Source organism: Maylandia zebra, linkage group LG16 (assembly GCF_041146795.1).
Source record: "Maylandia zebra isolate NMK-2024a linkage group LG16, Mzebra_GT3a, whole genome shotgun sequence".
Taxonomy (NCBI): Eukaryota; Metazoa; Chordata; class Actinopteri; order Cichliformes; family Cichlidae; genus Maylandia; species Maylandia zebra.
This window is the reverse complement of record NC_135182.1, coordinates 17,047,680-17,061,014: the sequence shown is the minus strand read 5'-3', so window position 1 is coordinate 17,061,014 and position 13,335 is coordinate 17,047,680. Positions and strand designations below refer to the sequence as shown.

The following is a 13,335-nucleotide window of genomic DNA, read 5'->3' as shown; positions in this document are numbered from 1 at the left end:
GAGGGTGTCCTGTATGTATCTCAAATGCACTTTAATGCAGTGACTTGTGTTTTCGGGGGCTTTCATGATGGGCAATGCCATGGGAGAGAAAGAGAGAGAGACAGAGATTGATTCTGTACTTTTCCCGTTCGCTATCAGGAAAGAACTAGTTCCTCATAAATTGGGCCATATTGACGCATAACTCTGCTCTGTTGGAAGAGAACAGGGGAAGAGGGAAGAAAAAGGAAGAACATTTGTTAGAAATTAAAAACTATGAGAAGTTCAGACATTTTTACAGCTTACCAACACAAAGTACAGTAAAGACTTGAGCCGTCCCTCATTTCTTTATATTTTGCCCACTTAAAATGGGTGCAAAAATTTATTGAAATATTAATCAGAATCAGAATCAGAATCAGAATACTTTATTGATCCCTGGGGGAAATTATTTTTTGTTACAGTGCTCCATTTTAAACCAACATTAAGACAAGACAGACAATACGCTAACTAAGAATAGTACAATATATACATATATATATACATACATACATACATAAGTCACTTATAAATAAATAGTTGGAAAAGAAACATGTGTAGCTGTTGCAGTAAACAGTGTGTTAAGTGGATGCGTTGTACAGGGAGATGGCCACAGGCAGGAATGATTTCCTGTGTCGTTCAGTGGTGCTTTTCGGTAATCTCAGTCTCTCACTGAACGAGCTCCTGTGACTGACCAACATGTCATGGAGTGGGTGGGAGGTGTTATCCAACATTGTCTTTATCTTGGACAGCATCCGCCTCTCCGACACCACCTTGAGGGAGTCCAGCTCCATCCCCACAACATTGCTGGCCTTACGGATCAGTACTTAGACCCCCGGAGAGCAGTCATTTTGGTTTTCTACCTTAGACCCCTGCGGAGTCATCATTTTGCGTTTCTACCTTTAAAAGCCGGAGAGCAGTCAGTCAAATGCTGGAGTCATTCATATGTATATTAGGTCGTTACCTAGGAATTCTAGGTAACGACCTAAGGTAACGACAAGGTACCACATGTGTACCTGTAGCAGTGAACACATCGCACAGTGGCCTGATTTTTTTTGCATCTGTGTACTTGGATTTTAGGTCGCAAGCCACCCAAAACTTGCTCCATGCACCACTCAGCAGACCATTTGTAAATATGTGTACAAATGGTTGGTTTTTTGTACTGTTTTTATCAATAAATGTCAGCAACAAAGGACATACACCCATGTGTGTTGATTTCTCCCTAAGATGGCAAACTGAAACACTCCAAGTTGGTGACTTTTGGAGATTTGTTTCCCTGGATGATTGAGAATGCATCAAGATGAAACACAAAAGGAAGCTCACCGCTTTTAGCAGCTCCCCCACCCCCTCAATCACTCAGTGAGTGATTGAGGGGGTGGGGGAGTGGAGTGTTTCAGTGTTTCAGTTTACCATCTTAGGGAGAAATCAACACATGTCCTTTGTATGTCCTTTGTTGCTGACATTTATTGATAAAAACAGTACAAAAAACCAACCATTTGTACACATATTTACAAATGGCCTGCTGAGTGGTGCATGGAGCATGTTCATTGGTTCATGGACCTCCCTGAACTAATGGCATTTATGGCAGCAACAAAAGCGGTGAGCTTCCTTTTGTGTTTCATCTTGATGCATTCTCAATCATCCAGGGAAACAAATCTCCAAAAGTCACCAACTTGGAGTGTTTCAGTTTGCCATCTTAGGGAGAAATCAACACACATGGGTGTATGTCCTTTGTTGCTGACATTTATTGATGAAAACAGTACAAAAAACCAACCATTTGTACACATATTTACAAATAATGATAAAAAGTGAGTGAGTACATTTCAACATTTTCAGTAAATGCCATTAGTTCAGGGAGGTCCATGAACCAATGAACATGCTCCATGCACCACTCAGCAGGCCATTTGTAAATATGTGTACAAATGGTTGGTTTTTTGTACTGTTTTTATCAATAAATGTCAGCAACAAAGGACATACACCCATGTGTGTTGATTTCTCCCTAAGATGGCAAACTGAAACACTGAAACACTCCACTCCCCCACCCCCTCAATCACTCACTGAGTGATTGAGGGGGTGGGGGAGCTGCTAAAAGCGGTGAGCTTCCTTTTGTGTTTCATCTTGATGCATTCTCAATCATCCAGGGAAACAAATCTCCAAAAGTCACCAACTTGGAGTGTTTCAGTTTGCCATCTTAGGGAGAAATCAACACACATGGGTGTATGTCCTTTGTTGCTGACATTTATTGATAAAAACAGTACAAAAAACCAACCATTTGTACACATATTTACAAATGGCCTGCTGAGTGGTGCATGGAGCAAGTTTTGGGTGGCTTGCGACCTAAAATCCAAGTACACAGATGCAAAAAAAATCAGGCCACTGTGCGATGTGTTCACTGCTACAGGTACACATGTGGTACCTTGTCGTTACCTTAGGTCGTTACCTAGAATTCCTAGGTAACGACCTAATATACATATGAATGACTCCAGCATTTGACTGACTGCTCTCCGGCTTTTAAAGGTAGAAACGCAAAATGATGACTCCGCGGTCAATTTAGCCAATTTAGCTTCCACTTCCACCATTTGACTGCTCTCGGGTTTTATAGGTAGAAAGGTAGAAGCCTGGGGATGCTAGTGTTAAGTCTGTTGGCATCTGCGACCCTCAGCCTGCTCCCCCAGCATGCAACAGCATAGAGGATCGCACTGGCCACCACAGACTCATAGAAAATCCTCAGCATTTTCTGGCAGATGTTGAAGGACCTCAGTCGCCTCAAAAAATAGAGACGACTCTGGCCCTTCCTGTAAAGTGCTGTGGTGTTTTTAGCCCAGTCCAGTTTATTGTCAATGTGTACTCCAAGGTATTTATAGTCCTCCACAATGTCAACACTGACCCCCTGGATTGAAACAGGGGTCAAGTGTTTCCTGGTCTTCCTGAAGTCCACGATCAGTTCCTTGGTCTTTGCCACGTTGAGCTGCAGATGATTCTGCTCACACCACGTGACAAAGGAGTCGACCACAGCCCGGTACTCTGTCTCATCATCCCTGCTGATCCATCCAACCACCGCAGAGTCATCAGAAAACTTCTGAAGATGGCAGGTCTCTGTGCAGTGGCTGAAGTCTGTGGTGTAGAGGGTGAAGAGGAAGGGGGAGAGGACAGTCCCCTGTGGTGCCCCTGTGTTGCTAATCACCTTGTCAGACACACACTGTGGGAGACGTACATATTGTGGTCTTCCTGTCAGCTAATCAACAATCCAGGACACCAGAGAAGCATCCACCTGCATCGCTGCTAACTTATCACCCAGGAGGGTCGGCCTGATGGTGTTGAAAGCACTGGAAAAGTCAAAAAACATGACCCTCACAGTGCTCGCCGGCTGGTCCAGATGGGTGTAGACACGATTGAGCAGGTAGATGATGGCGTCCTCTGTTCCGAGACGAGGCTGATAAGCGAACTGAAGGGGATCCAGATGTGGTCTTACTATGGGTCGCAGCTGGTCCAGGATGAGCCTTTCCAGGGTCTTCATGATGTGGGAGGTCAGTGCCACGGGCCTGTAATCCTGGGGGCCACTGGGACGAGGCGTCTTTGGTACAGGGACGAGGCATGATGTCTTCCACATCACCGGGACCCTCTGCAGACTCAGACTCAGCATAAACAGTTTATGAAAGACTCCACACAGCTGGGGGGCACAGGTCTTGAGGACAAGGGGACTCACTCCGTCTGGTCCAGCAGACTTGCCTGAGTGAAGTCTCCTCATTTGCATCTCAACCTGGTATTGAGTGAAGGTGATGGGTGGGGGAGGGGTGTCAGGAATCTCACAGGAGGCAACATGTGAAGAGAGAGGCTGGCACAGTGGTGTGGCTCTGGATTCCAGGCTGACTGCAGGTGAGGTTGTGGGGGTGGGAGCAGACACTGTGGTGTCGAATCTATTGAAAAACAGATTCAACTCGTCGGCTCTATTCTCACCTCCCTCATCTCCCCTGCTGTTGGTTGGCCTGAATCCAGTGATGGTCTTCATGCCCCTCCACACCTCTCTCATGCTGTTCTGCTGGAGTTTCCACTCCAGCTTCCTCCTGTAATTGTCCTTAGCCTCTCTGATCTTGTCCTTTAGTAACACCTGGACCTTCCTCACCTCCTCTTTGTTGCCCCCTCTGAAAGCCCTCTTCTTGTTGTTGAGGAGGGCTTTGATGTCCTTAGTCACCCACGGCTTGTTATTTGGGTAACAATGAACAGTCTGAGCTGGAACAATGGAGTCGGTGCAGAAAGTTATGTAGCCTGTGATACACTCAGTAAGCCCATTGATGTCCTCGGCGTGAGGCTCACAGAGTGTTTCCCAGTCGGTCACCTCGAAACAGCCCTGTAGTTCCGCTATTGCCTCCTCTGACCACCTCCTAACAGTCCTGGTGGTCACAGGTTCCCTCCTCACAATTGGCACATAGCGGGGGGTGAGGTGAATCAGGTTATGATCTGACCTACCAAGTGGGGGGAGGGAGGAGGAGCTGTATGCATCCTTGACGTTAGCATACAGTAAGTCTAAAGTTTTCTCTCCCCTGGTGGGACAGTCCACATATTGTTTGAATGTTGGTAGTGTATTGTCCAGTGATACATGGTTGAAGTCACCCGAGATCACAATAAAGGCACTCGGGTGCTGAGTCTGTAGCCGAGCTATGGCAGAGTGGATAGTGTCACATGCAGCTGTGGGGTTAGCAGAGGGGGGAACATAGACAGCCACCAAGATGACGTGAGAGAATTCCCTGGGTAAATAATACGGCCTGAGTCCAACAGCAGTTCAGTGTCCGGGCAACAAATCCTTTCTTTGATTGTTATGTTGGCAGGGTTACACCACCGGTTGTTAACTAAAACAGCAAGCCCACCTCCTTTACGCTTACCGCTAGCGATGCTGTCCCTGTCCGCCCGAACAGTGTGGAAGCCTTCCACGGAAGCATTCTCATCGGGAATGTCCTGGTGCAGCCATGATTCGGTGAAACACATCAGGCTACACTCTCGGTATTCCCTCTGACTCCGTACCAGTGCTGAGAGCTCGTCGATTTTAATTGCCAACGATCGCACATTTCCCATCACGATAGACGGCAGACACGGTTTAAACCTCCTCCTCGCTTCGAGCCTCCGCTGTCTCACCGTCACCTTTTTTCTTCTCTTCTGTCCTTGACCTCTGCATCCCCGATGTGTTTTCCTCCAAATTTCAGCTGGTACTTCTGCGGGCCTGGCCAGCGAGCCGGCCGGCATCAGGGCGATCAGCTGATCTCTGGAGTAAACAGTCCGTGCGTGTAGGAGATGTGCCGCGGTCCCGTTCCATGATAAAAGTAACAGTTCCACGGCCACCAGAAGAACAAAAACTCTCTCAATCCACATGATTGAGTAAGAGATAGAAAACGGAGGAAAATACAAGTCAGAAAAAAAAAAGAATACGTAAGAAAAAAGAGCTAAACTAAGAGAAAAGCAGGAGCGACTGTAACAGGCTGCACGCTGGTTGGCGCATGCGCACTTTTTAAGACACAAGGGATCACAGTAAATTAAACAAACATTGACTTTGTGTGATTTTAGCTTGAGCATTATTATTTGGTGTTATGTGTATTTTGTTCTTGTAAATTTCTTTGTCAGGTCTTTTCTGGAATTCTTAAGTGCATTCAGACACTGTTCATCTGCTGCAGACTGGTTTTTAGACCTGCAACCTATTTTGTCCTCAACTTGTCCTCTGATTTTTTTAATTTATCACTGGTTAAAAAATACTATTTTATCCTCTTCAAATTTTGTTATATTTGAAATTTTTTGTAGATTCAGTTAAAGAAACAGGAATAAACGATGTTGTTTTTGCAACAGGTTTCTAGTAATAAAGTATATAATAATAATAATATTTAAAATGAGTTCTTTGGTAAGCTGTCTGTTATGTGTAGACACATGAGTTAGGTTGCTTTTTATGCTTAGTAGTGTTAAGTGGTGTAATAAGCCAGAAAAAAAACATTCCTCTGAAAATGGTACAAGGATTGGGCTGAAATTGAGTGAAAAAGCAGCCAATGTCCAAAGAAAAACCTTGAAAGACCTTCAGAAAACCTGGAGAAATGCTCAGGACCACTGGAACCCAAAGAAGAAATGAGGGCTAGCTCAAGACTTTTGCACAGTACTGTATTTGGCTTTGCTTGTGCTTTCTGTGAGTGTGTCCCTGCGCATGCTCGTGACAACATTTGGGTGAAAGGAAGAAAACACTTTCCAACATTTGAGTTTTCAAAATGGTGCAAATTTCCTTGGGGTGAATTTTTCACTTCATAGTAAGACAAACGCTCAAGTTTCTTTTTTCTGCTATGAACAGCAAGGGAGTATAATTTCTGAAAGGAGAACCCAAGCTCTTTCAGTCTACCATGGCAAAAATAGCTTTAGTCCAACAGTATTTCCGATAGAGATCCAATATCCCTTTTCTTCTGTTTATTCATTTTGACACCCAACTCCTTCACCGCAGACTCTTGCCAATTTCCAGTCTTTCTGCTCTGTTGTCAGGCTGTTCCCTCGTCAGAGCTCTAATTGCAAGCTCTTCCCTGTGAATGTAACGGCTTTATTTAACAATGGCCTCACTCGAGGAGCTCGACTGGCACCCTTATCTTTGATTGGCACAAGAAGGAATAATGTTGCTAGTATATACTAATCTATTGTCTCCACTCCATCATCTCTTTTGCTATTTCCCTCCTTTTGTCCTCTGTTTCCCTGTCCTTGATTTCCAGTTCCTTCTCAGAGCAACAGAGTGCTTTTTTTGCTGACAGAGATGTTACCAAGTTTGTCATGTGGAAAAGTAGAGGGATGGGGGGAATGATTAGAAATATGAGTGAATTCCTTTTCTGCATCCGGATTGGCAGTAATGTTAATTCTCTTATCTCCTCCCTCCAAACAGCAGGAGAGCGAGCCATTTCTAAGCTCTGTCATTCCCAGCCCATTTCCAAACCCCTTCCAGAAACCATTGACACTCCAGTTCTGGTAAATGTTTGTTATTGACACCCTAGTAGGATTAACTCGCAGTTCAGAGTGGAAAATGCTACAGCTATATTTCCCAAAATGTATAAAATGGGAATAAAGATTCAAATATTTGCAGATCTTTAAAACCCTTTGTTTAATTGTAAATAGGACAGAGGCTAAAATTCATATTTCAGTTGCTCAGCAGTTTAGAGGCTTCTTTTTTGCACTTTTTGTTCCATCCCAACCAAATGTTTTCAGCAAGTAACAGGAGTTGACTGCAGGCAGGTCCTTTTAGAACCCAAGCTCTTTAACTATGAAGCCATGTGACTGGTATACATTTAGACAGGCCTGTCCTGACACAGGTGTCGTCGAGATGGCAGCATCTGTGAAAGCACGATTGGTGCCTTCACAGACATGCAACATACACTAACACACCCCCAGTGTCACTGGAAATGTTGGAATTTCTGTGAAAGTCAGATTGTTCCTCTTGTCTTTAGTCTGGAGGCTCTGTTTTGGTTCCTGTCAAAGTTTCTACCTTTTGAAACAAAACCACTTCTGTTTTTTTTTTCCTTTTATTTTCTCATTTTCTGTGAAATGCTACACAGCAAAATCTCCAGTGTTAATTTAACACTGGAGATTTTGCTGTGTAGCTTTCAGTCTTGTGCTAGGAGAGGAATGGAATCACGTGATCGACTGGAAGCAGTTTCTCTTGCAAAATGTAATTTCCTGTCTTACTGCTCAAAATCCAGCACGGGTACAGTCGTTGAATTAACCCACTTTCCATGCTTGTAAATAATGAATTTAGAACTTGTGAACTCCGAGTCCTTTGAAGTCAGACGTTTAACAGCAAGCCTCTGGCTGCACTGAACTTCACTTGACATCAGTTGAAATCACTCTCTCTGCCTCTCTACTAATAATGCAGTGCAACCCCCAAACATCACAGTGGTTCATCAGGCAACTGTTGCTTAGTCGTTTAGTGCATTATAAGCTAGGTCCCAGAAAACTGCTCGTAATATTAGCAGGAAATGTATTACGTACTCTTTATTTTGGGACATTCATATTTGCATTCATCGGGTAGATTTTCATCCCCCTCGCTTTTTCATTCAACCTATACTTTTGACAATTTTTTTTTTTATATTCATTTTTGTTTTTCAGTAGAATGAAAAGATTTTCTGTGCTGCACATTACTTAAAATCTTTATGAAATCATGACTCCTTATTTTCCTGCAACATCTGCTCTTTTTGTAAAAGCAAGCAAAATTGTCACAAAAGTAAAACATGGGAACAGAAGAGTAGGTTGAAGGTCTAAATGATTCTATGTGTACAGAGCAGATTGCACTGCTGTTCTGAGCTGTGGTTGGGGCTATGGCTATGATCCGACTACAATCGATTTCAGTAAAAGTAGCATTTTTTTTGTCTAGGCTACATAAATTGTCAGAAGAACAGCTGTAGACAGCTGTATTGATTAAGACAGAAGCTTACTGGTCTGTCAGACATACGTTGGACTGATGCCTCATCGTATGCGAGCTGTCAGTGCTGGTTAGCTTTTCACACCGAAGGTGTCCAGCTCAGCAGTAACTACCCCAGGGACAGCTTTCAACACACATTTACTAGTTGTTATTGATTTTTAGCAGTCACTGTGTTTAACAACTGCCATTATGAACCACAGGGAGTTTGGCATTAACAGATTTCCATCTCTGGGATGTCTTTGGTGGATCCATCATAATGGTGCTGGCTTGTGTGGGGCTCACAACTCAACTTTATAACCCCTTTGCACTACGCTTGACTGCCAGACAACACAAACCCATTTATATCTGTCAGCAATTATCATGTGTGATTTATGTCACTGGATTGGTGGTGCCTAGTGCTCCTGCTTCATAATCTGTGTCTGTTGGCTGAGGTCTGTGTGCCATAATACCTTTTTTTGTTCCTAAATGACAGTTGGTTGTTATTGTTAGAACTTGTACAGCTAAACCAGCATTTTTACATTCATACAATGAGTTTCTCTGCTGATTTCCTTGATTGTTTCACTCTCGGATGAAAAGCCCTGTCTTATAACAGTATCAGGTGCAGGATTATGTCCTGCTTGTGCAGTTTTAACCTTCTCAGAATGGGCAGCAACATATTTCCACAATTTTGTTGTACATGTACAGTGACAGTAAAGGGCTGTTCTATTCTCTTATTCTATATGTTTAAATGTTTTTTCTGGATGCTTTTTGTAGAGGTGTATAGGTGTGGATGTTTAGAGAGGACATAATGTATCTGTCTGTCAGGTAATAACTTCATTCTGCTGCACATCTATTTACCGCTACTGAATCTTGATGGTAAACGTGTGGATTAGCACACTTCTCCTCCCACTGTGTAATACTCACATGCATGCTAAGAGAGGCACCATGAGAACTCCTTTCAGGTTTATTAGGACGTTTTGCAGATTACCACTGGGTGCAAAGCACCATAAGTGTTTGAGGGAGTGAGGGTGGAGTGTGTGTTTGTGTAGTTGCTGTGTGGGTTTGGCAGAGGGGGGATAATTGTGCCCCCTTAATGCGCACTCCCACTCTGACTTACTCGTCATCATCTCATATCTTGCTCTTCTCAAGCTGTGTTTCACATTGTGATAAGGCTTTTTTTTTTTCATGAATAGTCATGAAGCACCAGCTGATAGTTAATGTTAATTAATTCTCTTTGTTAACCCCCAGCTCACCCTCATAAGTGAGCAAAAAGAGCTCCCACTGGACAGCACAGATGGATGCACAATGAAGCTGTGGATCTCACTGGAACACATTTCAGATCAGTCAAAACTGAATTCAGTGTCCCTGAATCAGAAATGTTCCCTTTTCATTTTATTTATTTCTTTTAATAAAATACGTCTGTTATTTGTAAGACAACTGGACAGATAAAGTTTATTTCGAAGTTTGTTTTTTCTCATGATTTTGCTGATTGGTTTTCTGAGCACTAAGGTTAACAGCTTTCGTGCAGTTCAGTAAGCTTGCTCCCTCTTTGCATTTTCAGTTTTCTTTTCTTTCCCCAGCCCCTCCATCGCTGCCTGCCTGAGGACTAGACCATAAATCTCTTTGCCACACTCCAAACAGGTCGTTAGAAATCTATTAACTATAAATATTAAACAAGGACCGTCAGTTAGTCTCTCATCCCTATTGTCAGATCTCGTCCTTCTCTGAGAGCTACATTGACTTGCTTTTTTATGTTTTAGTCAAACAGCAGGAAGCATTTTATGGTTGGATGCTGACAACTGGCAATTACTAAAAAAAAAAAAGAAAAGAAGACAGCGGGAAGGCCCTGTCAGCGTCACTGTAACTAGAGTACATATTGCTCAGCTTGCACACCTTTGTGGTTTACAGGTTAAGAGGTGCATTTTTGGTGGGGAATTTCCTTTCAAGAGAAACAATAAACCATAGAGTGAACACTGATTGTTGACGACTGTCATCAGGCAATCATTAAAGGTTCCAGAGGGAGGCCTCTTGTGTTATCTTATGCTCTGACAGCATCCCTGTTGAATGAACACATATTAATCTTGTCACACACACACACTGACCTGTGTGATCCCAGGCAGTGTTAACCAATGCACCCACTTTTTACTGCCCCCCCAGGCAGTGATTTAATAATGGCTTTAATTCAGTGTATTGTCTGTTAGCATCTCCATGGCGCTGCTCAGGTATATCCCTCTGGGAAGCCAAGATAATTACTCCCAATTTATCATCTCTTCAAGTCTGATGAATGGCTCAGGGTACATGCTTAAACAGAGTTTGCTCGTAAATTATTTTTCTTGTCTTTTTTCTGTCCTGCGTTTGGAAGGCTGGAGTGAACGTTTTGCTTCAGGACATCAATGGAAGCATTCCTCTGGACTACGCCATTGAGGGGACGGAGACCAGCTACATCCTCCGAAAACACTTGGAGGAAAACGGTAAAGTTGGTATTTAATGTGTGTTAACTCTTCCCAAACAAATCCAATGGCTCACTTCTGTTATATCGTGAATGGGGCACTAGTCTCTTAAAAAAGGTGAAGGTTAACAGCAAAGTAGGAAATGAAAGAGACAGAGGCGCAGGGAGAGGAAAGCGGTATAGGCAGAGACGCATGAGGGCAGAAGGAGAAGAAAATATATAGAATAAAAAATATCGAGAGACATGCAGAGAATGAAGAACGGGAATCATGCTGACAAAGCTGGATAGAAACAGATGATGACAATGATTGAGGGTTTTCCCTCACCCATCTGCCACACATGAGGCTGCGCTGAATAACATGACAAATGCAAGCTTGTGAGTGGAGACGGCGAACTCATCGAGCTCAGACCACCCTGCACATGGGCGCACATCCAGCCTCTGAGTCTTTTGAGTCTGCTTCTGTCTGTCAGCCCCTGTGGTGATCCCCCCCCCCCACCGCGCCAACCTGCAGCACCTCTGACCCTCCCCCATCAACCCAACCCGCCACCACCCATCCACCACACCACACCGCCCAATCGCATTTGGTTTTGCCACCATAAAACATACTTTTTCTCACACAGCCTCGCTCAGCCTCTGTTGCTATAGCAACCTGGCTGCATGCGCTCTCACCCCATCAAGTTTGCGTGGTTATAGGAGAACGACAGACTTTCCGTGTGTGTCTGCATCAGGATATTTTTTGTACTCCGCCATGCCATCGGTTTCTTTAAAAATCGTCTAGCTCATTCTCACTGTTCTCGTTAAGTCACTGACGGTTTAATCCACCACTGGATTCCCACAGTTTCTGGCAAGCTGTGGATTTTTTTTACTATCAGTATGTCTTAAAGGCCTCCACACCCAGAGGCTCTAATTTGTTTGGAAACACAGTACTATTGATTACCTGATTTAATCACGGCTGTTTGGAAAAGTCCTATTAGTTAGTGCCCTCAAGCTTATCGCACTGAAATATAGATTGACTGACAATCAATCTACATTATTACAGCAACCAAAGTAAGGTGTGCAGTGTGTATTTAATTATGAAAAGATACATAGATCTTCATTGTTTGGGATAGATGCGCTTGTAAACCTCTGTTTGTCTTTGATGGCCCTGTTACAGAGGTCACAGGGTGGAGCAAGTGTCGGTATTTTAATTTTCATTGTTGAGCGCAGGGCCAGCTCTCTCCTTATATGTCGTTCACAACTGCTAATATAAAACAACGCGTGAATCTCAGATTTAGTCCCGTAAACAGTTTAGCTCTGCAGGAGTGTAGGAATGAGCTACAACCAAGTAGCTCATTCCTTTAGACTGCAAAAGTCAGTAAACCACTTTGTTTTAAGCAGTTTAGTCTAGTAAGTTTAAAAGAATATGTATCTGGCTTTGATTTATTGCTGCAGTTAAAAGGTCAAAAATTGTCTGGGATCAAACTACATCAAAACTGTTTCTTTTATGTTAACATTTTTGCACAGAATAAGTAAAACAAGTAATGGCTCTTTCCAGACAAGCTTAGCTGTAGACTCAAACCCTTTGTCAGCCAAGAGCTTTATTGAATATTTCTCTTAGTCTAGGGCAAGGCATGTCTGGGAAACTAGCTTACAGTGCATTTGTCAGTGAGATGTAGGCTTTTCCCCTTTGTTGCGTTAGCTGCTTCAACCTTCATGCAATGCTGAGTTAACCATTTCCTGGTTCCAGCGTTATCCACTGAAATATGAGTTTTATCAACATTCCCGTTCAATTCTTTGCAAGATAATGAGTCAGATTATTTGGAACTATTCCTTTAAGAATGCCAACTAAAGACTTACTGTAACACAAGTTTCTCAGTTATGGTGGTGTTTTTTTTAGGTGTGGATGTGTCATCCATGCATGCCATGAAGATTCAGCGACCCAGCACCATGCTCTCTGATGTTAGACAGCTTGTAGCCTCAGGGGGAAGCCTCAATCAGCCCAATGAAGAAGGAATTACTCTGGTATGTAAAAGCACACATGTGTTAGGATGTAAAAGCTTTCTGTTGCACTTAAACTTACAATTTCTCTTTGCTGCTCTCTCTCTCTCTGAAGCTCCACATTGCATGTGCGAGTGGTTACAGAGAAGTGGTGTCTGTGCTACTGCAGAGCGGTGCAGATCCTCATCCTGCTGACAACAACTTTTGGACCCCTCTCCACCTGGCTGCTAAATATGGACAGGTAACCCACAGCTGCACAGAAAGCCAGCATGTTATGGACGTTGATTAAATAGTCCCCTAAGTTAAACTCAGTAATGAAAAGATGAGAAAAATTTGTGATAGATTATTCCAGAGAGAAGCGCGCCTCCCGTTACCTTATACACACTCTGATAAGCTGTTCTTCTTCGTTCAGTCGATCAGAAACAGGCACACAGGAGGACTCTGTGTATGAATTTGTTACAACAAATGCATACAGCACTCTAGATTAGCAGTTTAA

At 43.3% G+C, this 13,335-nt stretch overlaps 1 protein-coding gene across 6 annotated transcripts in view; it reads left to right on the top strand.

Annotated features, from left to right (window-relative positions):
• The window catches only part of myo16 (myosin XVI), a 114,402-nt gene that overhangs the window by 36,751 nt on the left and 64,316 nt on the right, over nucleotides 1–13,335 (top strand). For all 6 annotated transcript variants that reach the window (XR_013093452.1, XM_076874870.1, XM_076874869.1 and 3 more), the window contains exons 5-7: nucleotides 10,776–10,884; nucleotides 12,739–12,863; nucleotides 12,955–13,080. Coding sequence is in view for 5 of the 6 variants with exons in the window: in XM_076874870.1 (XP_076730985.1) it covers nucleotides 10,776–10,884; nucleotides 12,739–12,863; nucleotides 12,955–13,080 (360 nt within the window). In the remaining variant the exon portion in view is untranslated. The remainder of the gene's footprint in view (nucleotides 1–10,775; nucleotides 10,885–12,738; nucleotides 12,864–12,954; nucleotides 13,081–13,335) is intronic.